We start from the raw sequence: 25,190 nt of genomic DNA, 5'->3' as shown, positions 1-25,190 counted from the left end.
CCTTTATATAATTCCTGAATACAAGGATGTGAAGACAATCTGGAGCTGAATCATAATTATTGACCAAATACATTAGGTGGCAAAGATCATAGGAAAAATAAGTCAAATATGACAATTAGCCTCAAGCCACAAGAACAATAAATGGTTTAACCTCTATGAAGAAAAAGTTTTATATACATGGAAAGTAGGGCGGTTGAGTCATGCTGTTTGCTTTACTAATTTGTTTTATGTAGCTTTCAATAATTGGAAGGTTTTTGTGAATATGTCATTATCTTACCAGGTTTAGTATGTAGTTCAAGCGCTCCAGTTCACAGTTAATAATGATCTGAAAGTCCTTCTTGTAGTCAATGTCAGCCAGCATCTTGATGAAGGTCCCCTCTGTCATTGTGTCCAAGTTAACCGAGGTGACCTGCCAACTGCGCTCTGCTGCAGTGTCAAGTATCCTTTGTAGTACCATAAGACCTGAAAATGATAAAACATCTTTTAAATGATTTAATCGCCACATATACAAGTGTTCAAAGTACTGGTATACACTGACTATAATTCTGGCTGAAGCTTAATATCTTCAGTACCTATGTACCCTATGTATGAAGTCCTTACTATGGTCCTGTGTCTCAGAAAATGAATTTTAAAATAGTGATAAAGAAAAAAAAATCTTTGCTATCACTTGGAATGAAACACATTAAATTAGTCACTGAATTAACATTTATATCCACAATAAGAACAAAATAAGATAACAGAATCAATGAATAAGAATTATAGAGGAGCAGTATTGAGTTTTTATATTTTCTCTTCTGAATGTTAAAGTTGTCTTTTTAACTGTGCAGTACTGTGTTTATTAACCACATTGGTATTGAAAGGTTATAAATATACAAACATAAATGCTCTACTGAAATCTTATTGCATATCTCGCTCAAGATATCAACAGTTATGTTTAAGTATCACTGGGTTGAATGAAAGGGGGCAATTTTCCAACTGTTGGACCTGTGGTTGAACCGGTCTCAACTAGGGCTGCGACTATCAATTACTTTGCAAATTGATTAATCTGTCAATTATTTTTTTGATTATTCGATTATTAATCAGATAGCCAAAGGTTCCTTAATTAAAGAAGACTTTTTTACGAAATTAAACTAAAATGTTTCCACTTGAGGGATCCAGGATAGAGCATATTTACAGGCAAAAACATTTTTTAAATCATAAATGCAAAATGTTTGTATCTATATAATTTTTTTAAATTAACAATTTTGATAAGATTACTGCTCTAAGCTATTTCCTCTGTCAGCTGAAGGCTGGTTTTACAGTCTCCATACTCCAGTAAACGATTAATGAAATGCTGAATTAGTTGGCGATTATTTCAATAATCGATTAATTTGATTAATTGTTTCAGCCCTAGACTCAACCCAAAACTGCAAAGACTGCAAGTGAGTACATACTTTTTTCCTTCTTCAAAATACTTTGATCTGATGGATAAACCACCAGATTTATTTTTATTTTTTTAAATCAAAGAGTTTTTTAACCATCAACTTTAGTCTGTATAAGTTTGGCATTTTTGTTGCGTTCAATTTAAGTTGACAAACTCATCCTGCTTCATATTCCCACCTACATTCCAGGACAGGTCTTTTTTCCTTAAAGACAGCAAACATATCACTGAGAGATTTAATGCAATAGTCTGAGTAGGCTCATAAAGCCAAAAGCTGAGCGATTTCTCCCCCTTTTTTTGAAAGCAGTCCAACTTCTGATATTTACAGTTTGCCTTAGGCTTGAGCTGACCCTGAATTAAATTTTAGAAAGCAGCTTCTACACATCGAGAGACAGCAGACCCGCAAGGGTCTCATTTTCATTCAGCAACTCAGGCCTTACTGAGAAATATAAATGAATAGTGACAAACTGTCTTAGACGAAATTTATCAGATATGTATTTTTCAGCCCAAGTTTTTTAGCTTTTATGTTGCCTCCACGTCTGAGCCAAGATCAATTATTAGGGAGAAAAAAAAAGCCACTTCTTCAAATTCAGAAAATCAGTGTTGTATGCTTCTCAGATCAAACTATCACACAGCTGTTTAACCTAAAAATATTTGCCAACAAACTGAGTAAAATAAAAAAACAAACTTTTGAACATTATTGAAACTGTTTTTTGGAAAACTAAGAGATGCAAGTCAATAGTTATATCAACTCAACATCAAATTGCCACCAAGGAGAGAAGCATTTAAAAGGTGAAATCTATTAATCAATCAACTTATGTATCTATTATTATGGAAAATTGATCTGGTCTTTGTACGTTTATTTAAAGGCAAAGAGAGTTCGATGCACCCTCCACCACGGAGTCAGTGAGCATCTGCATCTGTCTGTCTGTCTGTTATATTTTACAGAAATTAGGGGTAGAAAATAAGTAATCAATATATATATATATATATATATATATATATATATATATATATATATATATATATATATATATATATATATATATATATATAAATATAAATATAATATTGTTTGATCATGGAGATATAACATTTAAAAACTGTCATGATTACTGGCACCAGTGCTGGTCTGATTCACGATCCAACACACCTGTCAGCTCCGCCCCGTTTCCAATCAGCCTCCATCACATTCACCTGCTCACCTGTCTATATAACCAGCTTTCAGACCAAATGGTAAATGGCCTGTACTTATATAGTGCTTTTTCAAGTCAGGAGTCATGACCAAAACGCTTTACACTAAATTTAGTCATTCACCCACACACACTCACAGCTACAGCTGCCCTGGGCTCATTGACAAAAGCGAGGCTGTCGTACAATGGCGCACCGGGCCTTCTGACCAACGTCAGTAGGCAATGCAGGTGAAATGTCCTGCCGAAGGACACAAAGACACTGAAAGGCGGAGTCTGGGCTCAAACCAACAACCCTCCCATTGCAAGTCAAACTCTTGTACCGATGCCACTGTCGCCCTAAACCTGTCACTGTTGAGGTTTTGAGGAGCTAAATGCAGAGATTAGTAGGCAGTGATGAGTCTTGCCGATTTAATGAAATACTGACAGTCAACTGAGGCGGAAATCTAAAAATCCAAAAAAACGAATACAAAAAAACCCCTGAATCTTGGACATCAAGAAAACATACATTAGGAGCCAGGAAAAGACTGAGGAACTGGACAGGGAGAGTATATATAGGAGACAGAACAAAGATTGGACTAATGAGCTGACAAGTAACAGGTGTGGAGGAAAGCACCTAGAAGGAAGCCAAAGGGAAAGGAAATAAACTCATGGGGGGGGAAGAGAGAGAGAACTCAAGAACAAAACACTGCTAGAAAAAAAAACTACAAATACAAAGAAACTAAAAATAAACTTAAACGGAGGACAGAACCCTGACAACACCAATCACTAGTGCCAGATTATTACAAGCTATCTGTGAGTTTAGTCCAGCATTTCTGTAACCTGATCCGGCCTCCTGATTATCTGAGCCTGCCTGAATCCTATTGAACCTGTCATAGTGTGTTTTTGGATCTTTGACCTGTTTTCTGTGCCCTGACCTCACTCTTGGATTCTCCCCTGGATTTTCTCTGGATCTCAGATCATCTTGGTTTGTCTCTGGAACGGCTCTCGGATCCCGAACTCTGGTTTGTCCCCTTCATCATTCTGCCTGTCTCTGCTCTCAAGGATCAGACCCTGTGTATTCCCCTGGACCAACAAGTAACTGACAAAGTAGAATTCCTCCAAAACAACCTGGACAGATTAAGGAATCTTCAGAGCTTCACCAGTGACGTCACACACCAACCGACTTCTTCAGAAACTCTCAAAGTTTGTCCCCAAATTCCTAGAGAGTTAGTGAACCAGGATAAAACACTAGAAACATTGTCCTCTGTTTCTGCCTGGTCACCAAACTGTTAAATCTCCTTCCAGAAGTTCTGACTGCTGACTCTAGTGAATTCCCCCCGACATGCAGAACTGTTTATATTCCAATAAACTACTTAAACGTTTCTCGTTGCATCTGATTAAATTGTGGGTGTTCTGTTTTTTTCTGGTAATTATATGAGGTTTCTAATATTTCAGTAAACATTACTGTTTATAGTTGATTACAGCATTTGTCACTGATTAACTTTTAGGGTTTTATGTAAGATCACTTGTTTAGTTTTTTCAAGCATCTTTTTCTAAAATGGAATACTTTTATCAATATAGTAAAAAATGTATATGCAGTGACATATCATGAAATAATTATAATAATATTGATATGATATGTATTACATAACATAATAACTGCATTTGATATATTATAGAATTAAAACATATATATAATTTTTTTTTTTAGATAATTTTGAAGTTTTACATTTTATGTGTCCCCAGCATTCTGATTCTTTACCACAAGAGTTGTCTTGTTACTTTTCTTACGTTATAAAAGATTACAGAATCACCAGAGGTCAAACATGGATATAACATTAAGGTCATAGGGCAGATGACAAGCCCAGGTATGCTTGTGAAATCGAGGACAATGTTGTGATTGGATTTATCGGGACATACTACAGGCAGAAGGTTGAACATCTGGAAGGTTGGTGCAAAAGAAAAAAAAAATTGCATGACTGTGTGGCACAGCAGTTACTCAGCATGAACAAAAATTGAGCTGCAGGTAGTGGTAGAGAAAGTCCAGAGGACTATGGGATGTCCACAACCTCAGCCATCTATGCCTCTAAATGTAGGAGCTCCTGTTTCATGAAGAAACCCCCCATTACCGCACATAAACTGTTTGTCTCCATAGTTCGAGTTCTTCATTACCCTGTTATGAGGAACTTTAACTATGGCTATGTTATGATGTTAAGTTTGTCTGATAAAATTTTGAACAGTTCTCACTTGAACCTGTCTGAGCACCAAAAATACTGCAAAAAAGGACATAGTGATAGATACAGAGTAAAAACCTGTTGAAGAATCAGAATCAGACCTACTTTAATAAGTATTACAAAAATACAAAAAATGAAATTCTTCAGGTTCCTCTATGGTAATCAACCACCTTATTTACAAATTGGCTTTCAGACAATGTTGCTCCAGCTTCCATTCTTCTCTGGACAAATCACCATATATGTAAAATAATCATAGGGCTCTCAGGAAGTTTTCTGACATGCACTAATAATTAATTCAACGGAGATTTATTTACAAAAATGAAAAACAAAAATTATATACAGTTGCAAGGCTTCAGTGGTTCAGTTCTGTGGCATCTGCAGAAAGGAGAGATATTTTTTATGAGACAAGACAAACATTGAGAGGAGAATTTCTGTCCTAATGGTTAATATTGGGGCTCATTGCATCAGAGTGAAGCAGGAACAGGAAAAAAAGTTATCCTAGAGGTAGAATCCACTTTGGATAATAGAAATTAGCAGATTGAGATACATGTAGACCTACAGGAATTAGAAGTTGCTTCAGTTAAAAGAAGTTTGAATGTTTTCTACCTTGTGTTTTCTAAAAGAATAGCATTTTCTTGAGTTCTAACAAATATGATCTCAAATAAGTAGATTCTAAACACCGACAATGAAATATTCGGTAATCTTTTAGTGTGTCTATGTATACTTAGATCAACAGAGAATATCGGTAAAAAACAATTGTACTAAATGACAAGAGGTTGTTTGGGATTAAAACTCTCATCACCCTATCTGACATCAAGGTTTCCCCAACTGGCTATAATGATCAGAGTCTTGAAGGGGAAAAACTTACTGTCCATAAACTACTGAGGCTTCCTTCTGCCTGCCAAGTGCTAATGATAATGCACAGCCCTGAATTACAGAGACAGATGAGCAAAAGCACAATTGCAACAGATGGAGCATGAGCCACCAGAAAAAGGAAAAGGACAGCATAAAAATAAACACTTCACATAGAAAAGAAGAAACTTAAAGACCCTCACCTTTAATCTTTATCTACATCTAGATGCAAGAGTGCCTCAAATTATTTATCTTATTTCAATAAAGGCAGTACATCATTGGAGGAAAGAAAGAAGGGAAAATGTCAGAGAAGGAGGCAGTGGGAAAGAAATTGAAGACAAGGAAATCTTAAGCAGGGATAAATAAAATAAAAATACGAGGACATGTGAGAGATGAAAGAACAAAACATAATTTAAAGACATTTATTTTTATGATCTGCCCTGATAGATCACCTTAATTACCCATGCCTTTCACCTGCTTAACTCTGTCCAGCTCCTAATTATCATTCATCTCATCCACCTGTCAGTTTCCCTTACATTGGGCTCAGTTCCAGCTACTGAGGGCCAGATCATTGTTTGTTTGCTTTCTGGTTGTTCCCTGTCTGATGTCCGTGGGTCCTGTTTTAGTTAGTCATAGGTTCATGTCCCCATTCCAGTGAGGATCTTATTCTGGAGCCGGTGTCTTCAGGCGAGTCTATTCCCTAACCAGTGGTGAGAGCGTTTCCTAGTGATTCTGATTTCCTGATTCCATTCCCTCTCACCCACTGGTCCCCTCTGTACCGGTCTGATCTGTTTGCCTGAACCTCCTTTGGACTCCTGCTGGATTCTGCATCTCTGTGCGTTTCAGTCTGAGCTGATTGCTCGACACATCGGACTCTGAACCTGCCTTAACTCTCTAAAGATTCCTTGAAGCTTGGATCCTTCTCTTTCCTGTTTGGGTCAGAACCTCTGATCGAGCGGAGAACTCCTGGATCCCTGAACTGTTTTGCTCTATCCTTTCTCCCTTGATCTGGATTGTTGTCCTGCATGTTCTCTGGGGCTGCAGCATCAGGGACATTCTGGGCAGCTCAGGGCTGCATCTTATTGGCAGCGCATTGGCTGATCCTGAATCTATTTGAAAGGGATGGACTGAACTGTTAAACCAGGTAAGTGACTCACTCGGATAATCATCTTCTGTTCAGATGATCGTGGTGACTTACTTGTGTTTCTCTTTGACCAGAGTGCCAGAGATTGAGCGGTGCCCCGCCCCCCTCCTGCATTTGCTGCAGGTCTGCAGATCCTCAGCAGCCCGCTTCAGTTCTATTTCTGTCTGTTTATTTCCTACTGACTGTCTCACCTTGAATACTGGGTCCATCTGTCTCGGTTTATAACATTTATATTAAATATATAAACTGGAGCTAAGTCCCACTGTCATACTTTTGTGCAGTCTCTTACCAGAGGGCAGCAGGGAAAACAGTCCATGTTGGGGGTGAAAGTGGTCATTTATGATATTATGGGCTCGGGACACATATCGCTGGGATGAAATGTCTTTAATTGAGGGAAAGGATACTTTAGACAAGTTTCATAGTTACGACACTTTAATAATACTTAATCACTGCCATATTGCCCCCTCATACTGTATGAAGATTCTATTGTGTGCTGGATCCTTGAAAATAGCTTTGTCATTAGACTGATTAGAGAAGCTCATCTAGGTTGGATTTTCATCAAAAAAGAAAAGGCAAGGCAAATGTATTTGTATAGCACAATTAACTGAAGATCAGCAGTTATCCCAAATGTGCTTTTCTAAAAATCAAGAAAAGGTCTGCTGAGAAGGAAGGAAACAGATGAAGGAACATCGTCATTCCCTATGTTGCTGGAGTCTCTGAAAAACTCAGGAGGATTTTCAACCAGCACCGGATTCCTGTGCACTTCAAACCTGGCAACACCCTGAGATAAAAACTCACTGCATGAAAAGTGGGATTTTCGTCAATATGCAGCACTGTAGATTGTCGTGGAACTTCAGGTTAGCGGCAGTTTACGACAATTTGCAGGCTTCGCCGAAAACTCCCGTAAATTGTCAGAAATTGACGTGGACTTTCTTAGGCAGTGTTCCCCCCATGCCTCCCCCCCATGGAATTTTAGGGGAGGCTTTAACATGTAAATGAACATGCTGTGAGCTATACAAATGCAAATCAGGGTTGCAGGGGGGGTTTTACTCCTAGTGACATTTTTCTAAAAGGTAAGAAAATCTCTGACACAAGAGATCAGGCTCAGTATAGCCTCTTACATTTTAGCTTGAATTGATTTATTTAATTAAAGTATAGAGACCAAAACAGATCTTCAGCTGACAGAGCAATACATTTAGAGCAGTAATTATAAAAAAAAAATTGCATTTAAGATAAAAAATAAAATGTTGTCTGTCAATATGCTCAATTCACAATTACTTAAGTGGAAAAGTTTCAAGAAATGAGTCTGAGATGATTCACTTTATAACATGGCGCATTATCCTGTTGGAAGTAGCCATCAGAGGATTGGTACACTGTGGTCATAAGGTCCGGCCAGGTCAAGGTCCGCAATTGCAATCGCACCAAACAGGAAAAAGAACATCAACAAATTCTGGTTCGTCAAATTAAAATATAGCAGCAACAGATCGGTGACTAGAAATTATAGCACAATTCTTATATATAAAAAAAAAACTAACACTGTTTATTTAAATGATTGGATCCAAACTATTGGTTATTCACCAACGAGGAAGCAGATTTCTCATCTCCATCAAAATATTTATTTTATACCGAGGGACTTAAACTTTAATCAAATCCATTCAAAATAAACTTCTTATTACAGGAATGAAAAGAGATGCTGAGTTTGGGAGAAGAGAACAAGTTCATTCAAAAAAAGCAGTTTTGAATTATCCTTATCCCCGTTACAAAAATATATATATATATTTGGGCAGAAACTGAACATATACTGGATCATGGTGGGATTTTTTTAATATGCCATATTAAATTAAGCGCTCACAGGGTTCATACAGGAATGAGTGACTCTAATTTAATGCTATTTTAATGCTATTAGAAACGATTTTAATGCCATCAACAACAACCATGTACAAAGGTTATTAGTGTACATGAAATATGAAGGAGCTGTAAGCACAGTTCCATGACTCCTGTATGTATGTAAACACACACACACACATATATACGTATATATATATACTCTAGCTTTTTCTCCGCCTGGAGCGATATAATATATCTGACGAAATTGTTTTTATAAGCATTTTTTATTAAAGAATTTTAAATACTTCGATAAACATATTTAAATAATTTTTGTGACAATTAAGGCCTTGATTTAAAAAAAAAATGAATGAATTGTAATTATTTTTATTGATCCGCGGAAACCCTGGTTCATCTCACGCATGCTCTCTACAGCGGAGGATGTATGCAATACGCTTTTCAAATAAAAAACAAAATCCTACTTTAAATATCAAAATGTACGGTTACCTGCTGGAACAAGTGAAAGTAGTGAGATATTTAGGTGTGTGGATGGACTATAAATTAAGTTTTGGAGTTCATATTCAGAAATTAATAGAAAAATGCAAAAAAGGAATAAATGCGTTAAGATGCTTGTCAGGAGCTGATTGGGGAGCAAGCTGTCAGTCTTTGAAGAGAATGTATTATGCAGTGATTAGGTCAAACATAGATTATGGTAGTATAGTTTATAGCTCTGCGAATAAAACCTTACTTAATAAGATAGAAGTTATACAAAATCAGGCTTTACGTATTTGTTGTGGAGCATTTAGATCATCTCCAGTAGTATCATAGTTGAATTGGGAGAAAGGCCACTTGAACAACGAAGGACTCAACTGAGAATGAGATATTGGGCTAGTGTAAAAGGACATGAAGAAAATCATCCAGGCAGACTTCTTCTGAAAGATTGTTGGGAATATGAATATAACGAAATACAAAGCTTTGGATGGGTAGTAAAGGAAGAGGCAAGCAGTTTGAATTTGAAAGATTATGTAATAACCCCAACTGTTCCAATACCGGCAATTCCCCCTTGGATGTTTTCTACACCAGTGATCGATTTACAAATAAAAAAAATAATGAATACACGGGGGAAAAATACACCAACTGATATCATAGTACAACAACATTTAAGTAAAGAATATTATTCAGTTCTACAGGTATATACAGATGGGTCTAAGGAGCCAGAGTCTGGAAGAACAGCAGCAGCAGTATACATTCCGACATTCAAAATAAAAATTGCAAAAAGAATATCTAATCATGTGTCAGTATTTACAACTGAAGTATTAGCTATCATATTAGCACTACAGTGGATCGGAGAAGTTCAACCACTAAGAACTGTAATATGTACAGACTCAATGGCTACACTAAATAGTCTTCTAAGTGGAAAATCTGAAACTAGGCAAGATTTAATATTTGAAGTATTGCAAAGTCTATTTAGAATAAGGCAGTTAAAAATACTAGTACCGTATTTTCACGACTATAAGGCGCACTTAAACGTCTTTTTTTCCCCTCAAAATGTGCGGTGCGCCCTTTGGTGCGGTGCGCCTTATGTGTGTTGTAACTGCGACTTTTGAGACCACCTCATTGAGGAGATGATGAAAGAGTGGCTGAATGTAAGGAGACCAGGTGTTTTTTTTCCACTCATCACCATCGCTGTTAATATGTAACTCCATGCGTGCCCATCTCACAGCTGATGTGAAAAACATGGGGAAACAAATTAACGCTGTGCTCGCTGTTCAACCGCTCGACATCGGTGTGAACCGGACCCAGCAGGTGCAGCAGAAGCAGCGAGTTTACATGCAAAGTCAATGGTTGAAGCTCGTATAGGTGCAGCAAAAGGTCCCGCAGCGCGTTTTGAGCAGCAGGCGCAGCGCCTCGGGAGCGTTTAAGCATCTGACGCACCGCCAACGCGCTGCTGCTGCTCGAGATGGAAAAATTGAAGTTTTGCTGCTGGACGCGCCGCATCAACCAATCAGAGAAGCTGATCTGGGAGCTGACAGCGAGACAGACACAGCGCTCTGATGACATTAACGCAAATGAAAAAGGCTGGATGGATGAGGAGATGATGAAAGGCAGGTGTATGTGAGGAGACCAGGTGCTTTTTTCCACGCATCACCATCGCTGCGTGCCCATCTCACAGCCGATGTGAAAAAAAAAAAGGTGAATCAAATGAACGCTGTGCTCGCCGTTATCCCGGGGGTCTGACAAAGGAACTTCAACCGCTCGACATCGGTGTGAAGCAGCCGTTCAAAGTAAGGTTGCGAGCCGCGTGGGAGCGATAGATGACAGACGGAGACCACAGTTTCAGGATAAGTGGAAGGCAGCGCCGGGCAAGTTACGCCACCTTTAGCGGATGGATTGTAGATGCTTGGACTAACGTGTCTGCTGGCTCTGTTGTTCAAGCTTTCGCAAAAGCCGGCATTATTTCTGAGGAGCCGCGCTGCACGGAAAGTGACTCTGACAGCGAAGAAGGGGAAATTGGCATGTCTGATTTAGCGCAGCTGTTTAATTCAGAAACAGAGGATGATGACTTTCATGGGTTTGATTAATACTTTGTAATAAATACATGAATAAAGCACAAACATACTCAGTTTTGCTCCCGCTCTATTTTTCTACCTGAAAACTTAATTCAACAGCAGCCTCTGGGCCGGGTCTCCTCCTCTTCACCGCGGTGGCTGGCAGGTGTTTTTTCATCTAAATAATCTAAATCTTGTAGCTATATTTGCTGTGATCAGTGGGAATAAAGTAGTTTTAATATGTTTTTAAGTGAGAAAGGCCACCTGAAAACTTAATTGCAGTCAGTTCATCCAGATTTTCTATTTCTGTCGGAGGCGCTCAGACCCCCACACACCAGCGGTGCACCGACAGTAGAAATCCCTTCAACAGCAGCCTCACCGCGGCGGCTGGCAGGTGTTTTTCATCTAAATAATTTAAACTGCAGGCACCAGGATACCGGCAATAAAAGCGAACATATTCCGTCGGCAGGTTTCAGGATTTTAAGTTAATTTAGGAGTAATCACAGCGCTGTGTCATCTGCGATGTGTCTGTCTCATGGCCAGCTCACAGGTTTGATTAATACTTTGTAATAAATACATGAATAAAGCACAGTCATACTCAGTTTTGGGCCCGCTGTATTTTTAAATACGCAGTAGAGCTATTTAAAGGTAGTAGAGGACATGTACCTGTATATAAAAAACGCGCCCTATAGTCCGGTGCGCCTTATGTGTGTGTTAAATACAGAAATGGCACACATAACTGAGACTGCGCCTTTTAGTACGGTGCGCCTTATGGTCGTGAAAATACGGTATACCTTCTCTGGGTGCCAGCACATGTGGGTGTAGATGGAAATGAGAAAGCGGACAAGCTAGCAAAGAAAGCATTAAATCATCAGCAAATAGAAATGAATGTATTTTTAAGTAAATCAGAAATAAAAACATTGATTACAATTGAAACTCGAAAGAAATGGCAAACGATATGGAATAATGAGTCAAAAGGAAGACATTTGTATCAGATTCAAAAGTTTATTGGAAAGGAGAGGAAAAGATATGGAAATAGGAAAAAAGATATAATTATTTCAAGGCTAAGAATAGGTCACACAGCATTAAACTACAGTCTTTTTAAAATAGGGAAACATGAAACAGGAAATTGTGACAAATGCGGAGATCCAGAAACAGTACAACATATTATTTTTGAGTGTACTGCGTATGTAAGGGAGAGAATGAAGTTCATACAAGAGTTGAGAAAAATAGGGATTAATGGGAATTCAATAAAAGCATCGTTAGGAAACGAGATAAGACAAACAAGAGTTAATGAAATATTATTCAAATATCTAAAAGATACAGGAACAATTAATAGGATTTAGTTATAGGATTTATTTTTTTTTGGGGGGGGGTATAGCGCAGTCTTCCAAAATTGTGCACTCCACACTCAAGATCAGTAGGTGGCGGAAATGCACCTTTTAAGTTGGCCTGCCAATCCGCCATAAAACAACAGAAGAAGAAGAAGAATAAGAATAAGAATGTATGCTTTGCTTTGTGCAGGCGGTCTGGAGCGGAGTATGTCGGATTTCGGGGTAAAACTCCTCTTGGACGCGATGGCGACTCTGCATCGAACAAGACGAACTCAAAGAAGAGAAGCTAGCGGTAAATATATGTTTGATTACTGCCTGCTAAGCTAATAGCCTAAGCTACGGCTAACAGCAGCCTAGCCTAAAGCTAAAGCTACGGCTAATGGTAGCCTTGCAAGAACAAGCTTTATTAAAGTGCATTTTTTGTGATTCACAGGAAGCAGTACGCCGTCTTCACAACTCGGAGACTAATTGCAGGCGCTATAAACCGGAGCAAGGGTAAGATTTAAAGAATATGCTTTCATTCTGCGGTAAAAGGAAATGGATACGGATGGATACCGATCATAGCATAGCATAATTTTGTTTTCACAGACTACTGTCGCCTCACAATGAGGCGGTGACCTCCTATTTGCTCGGAGCCATACAGTATCAGCAAGTCCAGATTTGCACAATGTTGATAAAGACGACATTGTGTGTAAGTGACTTGTTTTAATGTTTTCTCCTTCCTTGTTACTGTGACTTGCGTTTGATTTTTTTATTCATATCACTCTCATTTAATTGTTTTCCAGCTGCCTGTAAGGCGTATTTTGAGACGGTACGCAGGAGCTTCAGATATACGCAGCCAGCCAGCACGTTGCGTGCGGAGGCTGAAGTAATCTGCTCGGAGTCGGGCCAGAAGAAAGAGGGTAAGACTTTATTTGGTGACTATTTTTCAGGTGCATTGATAGATGTGTTGTGTCCATACGCAGTGCGCTGATTCATTGTTTTTTTTTTTTTCAGCTGCTGAAAGCGAGGCAGAGTTTGCTAGCAGATGAGGAAGTGGAACTCTGGAAGTCCGCCACCGTCGGCCTCATGTCCGACGAAGAAGATGGCGTCGTCGGTGGTGTCTCTGGATGGATTGTACGGTCGCCGCCATTTCGTAGGCCGGATCTCACTGAACTCTGTGTTAAGCTGCAGTCCCAGTTAGAAGCGATGCCGCAGTACAGGGCCACGCACAGTAGGCGTCTGCACATCGGACCTGCCTCGGAGGGAATGCTGCCAGTTACCTCCAACCCCGAGGAAGCAAACGGACCGTTCACGGACTTGTAATTTTTAGATACGCATGTGTTTGGATACGCGTTGTATATAGTTGTGTGTGTTTTAATAAAGCTCTTTCTTTGCATAAACAGCTTCCTGGCAAATGTTCATTTCCTGTATAAATTCATTCATGTCCTTGATGGTAGCATAATAATTGTGTAGTAGTGTAGGATAACATAAATACACAGCATATGAATGAATAAATATATGAATGAATAAATATATGAACGAATAAATATATATTCATAAATATATATATATATATATATATATATATATATATATATATATATATATGTACATTTATATGTAAATATATATATATGCCAACCAATCACGAGCGACTTTACTTGTTTAAAAAGAAGTGGTTCCGTCCAATACTCAGTAAGAAAATTAAAGCCTGGCGTGGCCACGTTTGGTTTTGCTGCCAATCACGAGCGATTTCACTTGTTTGAGAATAGTGGTTTCAGCCAATACTGAGTAGGTTATTCAAGCCAGACCTGGCCAGCCTCGCGGGTTTGCTGCATTCATATGCTAATTAGGGCCATTAGTACAGCTGATCGCTCTCCACATACGTCAGAGTCCGTTTCCGACAATTTGTGGCACGACAAACGCGGACAAGCACGGGTTGCAAATTGTCGGAAATTGACGAAAATCAGGGAGATCTGCGGGAGTTCATGGGGGTTTACGGGGACGAAAATCTCACTTTTCATGCAGTGACTGGCTCACCCCAAAGACAAGACACCCAGAAAAAAGGCAGACAATGTGGTTTATACCATTCAGTGTAGTGAAGAGTGCACAGACCTGTACATTGGAGAGACCAAGCAACCGCTTTATAGGCGCATGGTTCAACACAGGAGAGCCAACTCCTCAGGACAGGACTCAGCTGTTAACCTATACCTGATGGCTAAAGGACATTTGTTTGAGGAGAACAACGTCCATATTCTTGCAAAGGATGAAAGATGGTTTAAGCGAGGGGTTAAGGAAGCCATCTTTGTTAACCTGGAAACACCATCTCTCAACAGAAGAGGTAGTCTTAGACATAACCTTTCACTCACCTACAAAGTACTTTCAGGAACAATACCCAGAAGACTCACCTCTCAAGTGCCCTCACCTGGTTCAGACTAAATGAAGCATGTGACCGAAACCATTCTGACGAGGGAGTTAATGACACATCAGAACCCCCTAACGACCATTAACACTCTCAATTGTGTCCTCCTTAGCCAATGCAGTGGGAGGGATCAAAGTCACATTTTGTTCCCCCTAACTCTTTGTTAGACCTACAGTATATTAATCTCAGTGCTCCCCAACACTAGTTATTACTGAAGAAGCCTCTTGGATGAGAGGCAAAACAGCTTCTAGAAAACTTTACATCCTATTGCCTAGACTGAACTTTTACAAGCTTTTGCTTAGAGATGAGAAGGTAAAAAGTAAGAAAATGTAAGCCAGCGAGGGGGAGATGCGTCTGAGCAGGCAGAGAGGCGGAAGGTGTTTTCTTAAACACCTGTTACTTTGGTCAAGAAAAAACCTTCACTAAAGTAACGCTTTATTCCCTGACACAGAAGAATAATGGCATTTTCACAATCTCACTCCCAATCTGGTTAGCTGACAGTCTCATTAGTATTTATTTATCATACATTGTATATTTAAATTACCCTTCTTGGTAACAAGAAATATTTGATATGCAAAGTGAGAGATAAAAAAACGAATTCTAAAGCAGATATATACATTTAATATTTAAAAACTTAAATCAATGAGAATTTGTTTAGAATGAAAAGTATATTTCTTTATTTTTGATGCGTGATTCACAAATTAAAATATAAATGTTCACATTTAGAAATAGAAATCATGCCACATTTTAATGTACTGCATAAGTGGCACTGCTCCATTCCTAATTGATCCGTATTATAGACTGTTGCTTGTGTGACTTGTTTAGACTTTAGCACAAAATCCTGAGATCAAAATATTTCTTTAGGAGTTGAGGTTCTACAGTAGGATTGTGTATTTATTCACCTCCTATGCTGCACCTGCTTGATCCTGAAGTTAGAGCAGTGGATGCACCTGGTTGCCATGTCAGTCTAATGCAATTCAGAAACAGCACAGCCTCTTGACGACGCTTATTGGAGCGTTCCTAATTATAACTTAATCTACAAAGATAAACAACAGATCCCTGACAGAAATGTGCCATGAGAGCGTTAACATACTATGATGACAGCCTGCATAGTAGGTGGGCTGTCTGCAGCTGAGATTAATTGAAAAGCTGTACCTGCGGCTTGAGGAGTGAACCTAATGTTAGCCTACAGTTTTTGTGTAAAATTTATGGAGTCGCTGCTTGACCCAGGGACAAACATTTTAATAAAAATGGGAAGTGAGAATATTTCCTCAATACTGCAATGGCAAATAAAAAAAAAAGTAACGATAGGCAGTTTTATTATTTAATCAAGCCTATTTGCAGTACTTCTTACAAACATTTTTGTCAACCACCGCACCCATGTATACTTCGAAGACAGGAGAGGACATTATCTATCAAAATCCCCTCCATATTTGACCCATGAAATGTTTTACAGTAAACAGAATGACAGCAGCTTATGTAAAATAGAAAGCCCCACAACATTTTCACCACATTCTGAAATTTAAAAAAGTTAATTGAGGCAACTTTTCATAGTTGACTGGCAACACAGTAGTTTGCTTTAAGACTATAAAAGAGGCTGAAAATGGCCAAAACAGAGTTCACTAAAAATAAATAACAAGAACATTTTTTTGGGGGCTGACCTTCACTATTTATATACATCTCAGTCATCTTACTTTCTCAACCGATTCCTACAGACATCCAGTGTCTAATAAATGTCCCTAAATTATTTTATTAAACATAAAGCCAAAATGATATACATATTTTTTTTAAACAGAAACCAAAAGAAAGAAAAACTGCAGTGCTTTGACTGTGTTTGCTGGTGCGGAAATGTGTGGGTAACTCAGTGTGTGAGTGCATCTTGTGTGTATGAAGGTGTGTTAGACCAGCGAAGCAGCAGAAGTTACATCAACCACACAGAGGGGGAAGAAAAAAACGATTCATGTTCAATTACCCGCGGTTTGTTCATTCGGGTCGATGCTTCCTGCTCTCCAATTTATTCCTCAGCTGCTGTCCCTTTCTTTCTTTTTTTTTTTTAACAAAATACAATTTTTCTGGTTGTTGGATTTCCAGCACTCTGCTGTCTTGTTCAACCAACACAAGGGACTGATTGCCTTGCTCAAAGGCTCCATAAGCCAACTAGCAAATAAAAAATGAACCAAATAAATTGTAGATAGTAAGGAACATGTAAAAGCTCTTTCAGTTCTCTGGATAGTTCATAAATGGGAGAAGGAGATGGTTACAAGCAAAGGAAAGAGGGAGGAAGAAATACAAAGAATCTGGAGTTTTCTTACCCTAACAATCCTATAAATTAAAATGATGAATTTGTCCTGCAGTAAAGTTATGGAGTGGTCTTATACTTTACTTTAATGCTACCATCAGTTTTGTAATTCAATACGAGAGAAAGCCACATGTAACACAGAGGTTTAATTTAAACCCCAGATCACAAAAGAATCAGCAACATATAAAAACACCCTAACAAATTAATATACAATGAAAACAGTTAAAAATTAAAATGTGCAACAATCAAGTTCATCAAGTCTATGATTCATTGCAGCACTAATGAAATCTGTGAAATATTGACCAAAGTTACAGATACTGCATCTGCAGTGCTTTCACTACAAAAATAAGCCAAAGCAAGGGTTCAAGAGAGAATTTTTAAAGCATCAAACTCCACAGAGAGAAAATGACAGATGGCAAAAACATCAAACTAAACATCTCAAATCATAAATTATTAATGTTTGAGTTTTGGTCAAATGATAAAATAAATAAATAAAAATAAGTCATACTACATTCACTCCTTACCAGTCCAATATAATTTCTCCTTTTTCTACTGCAACTTTACCAAGGCTTGCAAAATGCCATACACAACACAGATGAACACATAAAAACCCACATGGGCTCTTTTCTTATTATACGATACGATACATTTTATTGTTTCCCTCAGGAAACTGTGCAAATAAAACAACTGCAATGGGGTAAAAACATAACTTACAAATATGGCACATGTCTTTACACATCTCCACACACACTCTGTTTCTCATTAGTGTCACACGGATGATAAAAAAAAAAAATACTGACAACACAATAAATTTTAAAAAAGCACAGAATAGCAAAGGCACCCAGACATTAATGCACAATGAAATTTCCCAGGAACCATCATTTAAAAGTCAAATTGATCTGGGTACAAATTAGTTTTTGAAGTGATCCAGGCTAAACCTAGAAACTGTATCACTTTTCCTACGGTAGAATTTATTGGCCACGTTGGAAGGGTCAAACGAAGCTGGATTTGCTTGTCCTAAACAGTCTGTTCATACATTGACTGCAGGGACGTCTTTTGTCCTCCCTACAACCTTCATGACTGACCTCACCAGGCGAGGAAGCTTAGTTTGTAACTGAGGACAGAGATTATCATACAAAGCTGACATCCTATACCAAATAATACTTAATATGACAGCCTGACAAAACAAAATAGATGAATTTTGAATTCAAACCAAAATACTGAGTAAAAAAATACAATCTTCACTGTAAACATTCACATTAAAATAATCTTACGCATTTTCCATCAAACTGGTCGTCTAAGTGAATGCCTGAATACCTGTAATTGCTGACATGATATGATCACCAGTTGATCAAGGGTTGATTATCATCTCCTAGCTTTTCTTTTTAAAAAGGAAGTTAACATCACACCAATGGACAAAAGACTGCACCTCATTAAAATAAAGTGATGGATCTGAGTCTTTGTAAAGCAGGATGGGGATGGCAGTCATTAGAAAATAATAAAAAAATGTTTTCCCTAGAAGTGACTATGGCAGTAATTTGTGTAAAGACTAAAACGTACAGGCAAACTTGCACATCCTAGAGGTAAGGATGTGCTGGCGTTTTTTTTTTTTAGAATCAGAGATAATATTGTTTACTCTGAGATCTTACACTCTGGTAAAAATATATAAAACAATTTCATTATTACAGGGTTTACTGACAGGTGAATACGTTTTTGAATCAGTAAATGTAACATTAAAACCCGAACTAACGTTTATAAATAACAGACATGCATAGGCTGTTGGATCCTCAAGGTGTTACAGTGACAGATAAGTCATACCATTTATGGCAACATCTGTATCCCACCCTCTTATATAAGCAAATTGCAGAGGGTCTAGATTGGGATCTATCTCTGACTTCAGAATACCCGTAGACACAATATATTTTCAAAACATTTCATAAAAACTGAAGTTGAAACAGCAGGTTTAAATAAATTGTTCAGGGTTTTTTAGCGACTGGGACTAACAGAGTGATAGGGCATCAAGCTTGTGTGAGCTCCTCTGAGACCTCTTCAAAAAAAGAGCTGAAATGTTATCTGGACCCGCAGATTTATGCTTCTTAACCCTACTAAAAAGAGTGTTCTTACTTTTTGTGGATCAGCTTCCAACCTAGTACACATTATCCATCCATCCATTTTCTATACAAGCTTAATCCCAAGTGGGGTCGCCAGGAATGTTGGTGCCTATCTCCAGCTGTCAATGGTCGAGAGGCAGGGTACACCCTGGACAGGTCGCCAGTCCATTGCAGTAGTACACATTATCAATACTTAAAATGGATTTTAAAATATCTGCAGATTCCACAGAGACATCCTGAATTTTAGATCTCAGGTAAACATAATTTAGCTAATTCGTCTGCATTTTATCATTGTTTTTTACAAGGCTTTTTCTTTTTGTTGTCATAGTAGCTGCCATTTTTAAAGATACCCAAAGTTTTTTTCGAATCCATTAAGACCAAATTCTGCTTGATGGTGTCCTTATACCTCTTCCCTGATTCCTTAGTATCTGACTGGCTTACTTCAAATCTGACAGAGCACTTTTGTGTATTTTAGGTTTGATTACCAAAATTGTTTCAAACTTGCTAAATGAAAGATTAATGACAGAAATTTGTTTCAACTGATGGATCTTGCGCCATCAGTTAATTGAAATCAGTGTTGGAGCTAGACGGTTGTATGAAGGAGAAATCTGAAATCAGGCGTCCCTTCAGCTGACTGACATGCCTCCTGTACATCCTTGCAGTTCTTGGTGCATCGAGGTGGAAACAGTGCAATTAAATTATGCAAAGATACAGTACTTAGATAAAAATGTTACCCATACTTATATAATTGTTACCAATACACAATTTTACCCGAATAAAAAATAAAAAATAGCAGAAAAAAAAAAACAATTAACATGATTTTGTTGCTTTTCATAACATTTTAGTTTTCTGGTGATTCTGATCTTTTCTCAATATACCCATCATCCTTATGTCCAATAGTTTTAGATAACACACTCTGAAGTAAAATCCAACTGTACTGAATAATTATAAATAATAATATTGTTTGCATTCTTTGCCAAAATAATATACAGCATGTTTATATGGTCATATTCTTAAATATAACTGGTTACTTTCAACCTCCAGTGCTATATAATTAAAAGGTTGCAATCAATCAACCAACGCTAGGAATAACTTTGCATTGTATAGTAGTACACAAGAGAGGAGTACTGTAACATAAATGCAAAAACTGAGGAAAGAATTGCAGAAAAGGTGAGATGGGAAAGAAAACTATATGATTTTTTAGGAAAAAGACATCAAGAGGAGATAACTGGAATGAGCAGAAAGCAGGACAGAGTAATACCAAAACTTACATATTAAATCACATAAAATTCTAAATTCTATACTTATCTAAATATAAAGCATAACACAGGCCACTTTAGGGAGAATGAAACAATAGAATATTTAATATACATAATATACTGTATATGGTTGGATGGTAACTGGCATGTACTTGTTTAGGACTTTATTTTGCTTCTCTGTTTTCATGATAATAATCCCTATATCACTTTATAAACACATTAACATGATGACGTTGTGTCAGAAATCTTATCCCTTTGTGCCTAGCTTGTTTTTAAATCCATAAAGACCTTAGAAACTCCAATTACAACTGAGTGCTTCGCCGTTGCCTGAAAGTTGTATGCAAGTTTAAATGAAAAATCCCCTTCAAGACATCATGGTTGAATTCCTGTATTTTTTTCACAATGTCAAAGATGTAAGTTATGTGCCTGAGACGTTACCTTATCAACACATGTGCTTACCACTCACAATGTGTTATATATCAATTTTAAAATTTATAGATTTTAGATGACATTGTAGATGGATTCATATAAGTGGTTTATATAACCATCTTCTTTGGAGCACATGACAAAAATATAACATTCAAATTATTGTCATACATAAGAAGAAAGATTTCTGAATCTAAAGCCACAGGTAAATGTGATGATTTACTTCAAATGGTTTCTTACCGCCCTTGAAATGTTGAGGAAAAATAATGTCTCTTTAAGCATAGACAGACAGCAGACTAGGCAGAAAAGAAAAGAATAATGTAAAGACTGTAAAGAAAAAAAAAAAAACAGGCTTCTGCAGTTTTAAGGATGTAACCATGGTAACAAGATTAGGATGAGTCAGAGTTGATAACTTTTACATCTGATTGTGAGCTGAGTAAAGGTCAAAACAGCGTGTGATTAAGGATGAGACTAACAGTTTTCCCACTGTTTGTAGTCATGCCCCACTGAAACATTAATACAGAGAATCAATTAAATAACTTCAAGGGTCCCCGTATAAAATAGTTTTTATTTAAAAAGAAAATGCTGCCACTCAGAGGAATCTCGCATTCCTTAGTGACTGCGGTAGAAAACTTGAGCAAGTATGCAGGAGAATGACTTAGACTTGGAACAGTGGAATTTCTATGGATGTTTCATAAGGATCCTGATCTACTTTAAAGGCAAGTGAAGCAGGTCAGACCAGATCGGGAGAAGTTGGAGCACTCCATTGTGACTTCTCTGTGCTTAGAACTTTTTGAAAAGGATGTATTTTCTATTTGTTCCGATATTGAAAGACTTGCCTTATTTTTCAGTGAAAATTTTCCATTAGCAGCTGCCAACAGCTGTTCCTTCATATTATTCCTGAGGAGCTGGCTTATTGAATCATAACTCTATGGTGTAGCTGTTTCATTTAATTTCCTCAAGTTAGAGGTCCAGGTATTCATCCTTGTACTGAATTACATATACCAAGTCACTCTGTTTGTGTAAAGGAATTTTGTCCTGAGGACACAGCCTCTGTCTGAGTATTTAGTTGGGTCTGAAGCACCCAGAATGTTGCATTTGGCAAAAATTCTTCACACTTTCTCAGATGTTTTTGAAATATAAGGGATATTACCTATTTCTTTGTTTAGTTCAGTGGTGTTGTTTTTTATTTACTTGCTGCCTCAACAATGAAGAGCAAAAGTCAAGAGCCTTCCACTACAGAAACTGAAGTCCATAATTTTTGCTTTTAAACAATTTTTTTATTTGCCCTGTCCTGTTTACCGGGAATCTTTACCAGAATTGTCTGTAACAGCCAATTATCTGACTTAATTTTAAATCCTACACACAATAAATTACATTTTACCTTTCTTTCATTTCCATTTCATAGGATGAGTGTGAAGAGTGTGAAGTTACCATATAAACTGTTACTATATTATTTACAGATTATACAGAGCAGTTATGCAAACATTACAGCTGAGTACCCAATTTCTAAATATTATATCTCACATAAACTTAAACATTAGTTACACAAATTTGAATCAGAAGTGGTTAGGGTTACAAAAACAAAAAAGGAGTAAAAAGCAAGATATTTACTGTGAAGTACACTTAAATAATAAAAAAAATTAATAATTTCTAATATATTAAAAGTAAAATAATTTCTTATTAAAGTTTATCTCCTTTCTAACCAAAGGTTACAATGTGAGACTTCTCATATGCAGTATGTGGAGTCTGTGTTTACTTCCTGGCTCCTGTGCACAGCATAGCATTTCAAGGAATTGCTAAAACAGAGTGCAGCATTTTGTATTCATGTTGGCAAAAAAGAGCAGCAGCCATCAAGCAGGATAGCTGGAAAGAGATGCAAACCAGAAACACCTAAGAAGCTTCACCATCCTCCAGAAGCATTCGCAAGCCATCCAAAAGCAGACCCATCCAACCGACACAGTCCGGCAAAGCTTTCCCTAACTATGGAGATGCCTAACCTTTCCAAAACGCAGATCAACAGAGGTTAAAAGACTAGCAAAGTTCGAGAAAGCATAACAAAATCAATGAATTTAGTGGTCTTAGGGCCTAATTTAGATACACATTTTCTGTCAAATTTCTGGATCAGACCTCAGGTATTGTTGATGAATATTTCGGACAAATAGAGAAAAGGTTAAGAAAAATAGATACAGTGACAACAATAAAGCACACAAAATCACATTTATTTTTTTCCTTTTACAAATAGAAATTAATAAAACTGATAAACAGGTTATTCTTCATTTACACACATCACAGGGCCACCACCGAATTAATTTTGCACAATGAGCCTTTCAGTGAAATATACTTCAATTTGCCACTTTGCTCAAAAGGTTTTTGATCATGAAGTTGGTTTAAAAATGTTTTAAATAAGATAGCATTACACTTTTCTATGTAAATATTTGTATGTCATTAATGTATATTTTATTTTATTTTTTTTATTTACCAAAATTCTCAAATACAGAGGGAACAAACCCCACAATGGTATGTGGGAACAAAATCCTTTATGAATTAATTATGGCAGGATTGTACATTTCTAAAGCTGCCATTAAAACTATTTATGTCTATATTTACCATTTTAGCTTCAGCCTCAAATCCTTACCTACACTTTTTATAATGACTGCACAGTAATCTCTGACACTGAGTGCAAGTCTTAAGCATGCACTGGCAGTCAGAATGAGAACAATTTGTCATACATGTTTTGTCCTTTGCTCACCTGAGTCGGAGCTGTACATGTAGACAAACCTGGTCCAGTAGAAGTGATCCAACAGGGCCATGAGGGGCTCCTGCAGCTGGGGCCGCAGCTGCAGGACAAACTGATTGTTGGTCTGAACAGGAAAGGATGGCGTGACGAAGCACACGTGTAGAGAACCGCAGAAAGACATAAGCATGTTGACCGTCCTCCGATCATACAGGCCCATAATGGCGTACACACCCTTAGAGAACTGGGAGCAGACTGGAAGAAATGAGAAGGGAAATGGGAGGAGAAAGAAAATCTGGGTGAATTTCTTAAAATAAATAAATGTTTACAAAAATATTAAGTGTCATTTCTAAAATGAGCTTTTACTCCTTTATGATTTCTAAAAAGGAAAACAGCAACAACAAAATGCCCCCACATTTGTTTCTTCACTGCCGTTACCTCTGGGCTTTATTTTCATTTACAAAACAATTGCTATATTAGAAAAACAAAACAAAAAAACATACCAAATATTTTATGTTTTGATTTGATTTACAAATTATGCTATCCAGGTCCCGTCCACAGGAAGACGAACCCTGGCCTAAACGCACAAATTTTTCACCAAACCAGCCTCTCATCCACACGAAGCCGGCGTTTCGGGGGTCTGTAAACGATCTTTTTTATTCAGCCTTCAGAGTGGGAAGATTTTGAAACGCCGTTTTCGCGTTTCCATCTTTACGCTCTAACCGCATATTTTGTTTTACACGCATGCGTCATAGCGTCGCCTCTAAACACGCATGCGCGACACAGTATCACAACAACAATGGCGCCGTTGCTGCTAATGCTACTCACCCTGCTGTCGGGCTTACAACAGAATCTTCTTCTTCTGGAATATCTCCAGGAAGAACAGAGCAATATCGACGACATAGTTCAGCACCTGAATTTGACTTAACCACGAAAATGGACCCGCAGGGCAACCATGTATAAATATTAGTGCGCATGCCCAACATTTCGTCGCTTATTTTTGCTTTGGCACCACAGCGCCACTTACAGGCCTGGCATACATTTTGCAGCGTTTTCATGCATTCGTGTGGACGCTCACATTTATTTTACGTCTCCGTCTTTACGGCAAACGTTTTGGAAAATATCAGCGTTTCGTGTTCGTTTTGACTTCGTGTGGACGGGGCCCCAGATTCATAGTCCGCTATTTTTTACCCCTTCAATTTAACATTGTGATACCTAAATAAGTCCTACTGGACTTTCTTCTCTGTATGAATAAACTTGTATAACACTTTAGGTCACAGCTGAGAACAGCCTGCAGCTTTTCTAAAGGTACTGTATGAATTGTAATGCTACATAGTGTGGATGAAAAAGTTCAAATAAGGTCACTTCATATCACATTCATATTCTTATTTTCAACTGACTCACAAGGCTTCATTTTTCAACTTA

At 37.7% G+C, this 25,190-nt stretch overlaps 1 protein-coding gene across 4 annotated transcripts in view; it reads right to left on the bottom strand.

The window, feature by feature from the left end:
• The window catches only part of LOC119798139 (glutamate receptor 1-like), a 91,154-nt gene extending 67,140 nt beyond the window's left edge, over positions 1 to 24,014 (bottom strand). For all 4 annotated transcript variants that reach the window (XM_038307488.1, XM_038307490.1, XM_038307492.1 and 1 more), the window contains exons 1-2: positions 23,781 to 24,014; positions 278 to 462 (exon numbers count right to left, since the gene is read on the bottom strand). In XM_038307488.1, coding sequence (XP_038163416.1) covers positions 278 to 462; positions 23,781 to 23,985 — 390 coding nt within the window. In that variant the 5' untranslated portion in view covers positions 23,986 to 24,014. The remainder of the gene's footprint in view (positions 1 to 277; positions 463 to 23,780) is intronic.
• Positions 24,015 to 25,190: the final 1,176 nt, after the last annotated feature.

This window comes from Cyprinodon tularosa, unplaced genomic scaffold (genome assembly GCF_016077235.1).
Source record: "Cyprinodon tularosa strain WSP-4 unplaced genomic scaffold, ASM1607723v1 ctg610, whole genome shotgun sequence".
Taxonomy (NCBI): domain Eukaryota; kingdom Metazoa; phylum Chordata; class Actinopteri; order Cyprinodontiformes; family Cyprinodontidae; genus Cyprinodon; species Cyprinodon tularosa.
Note: the sequence above shows the minus strand (reverse complement) of the source record. Positions and strands in the feature narration are given on the sequence as shown.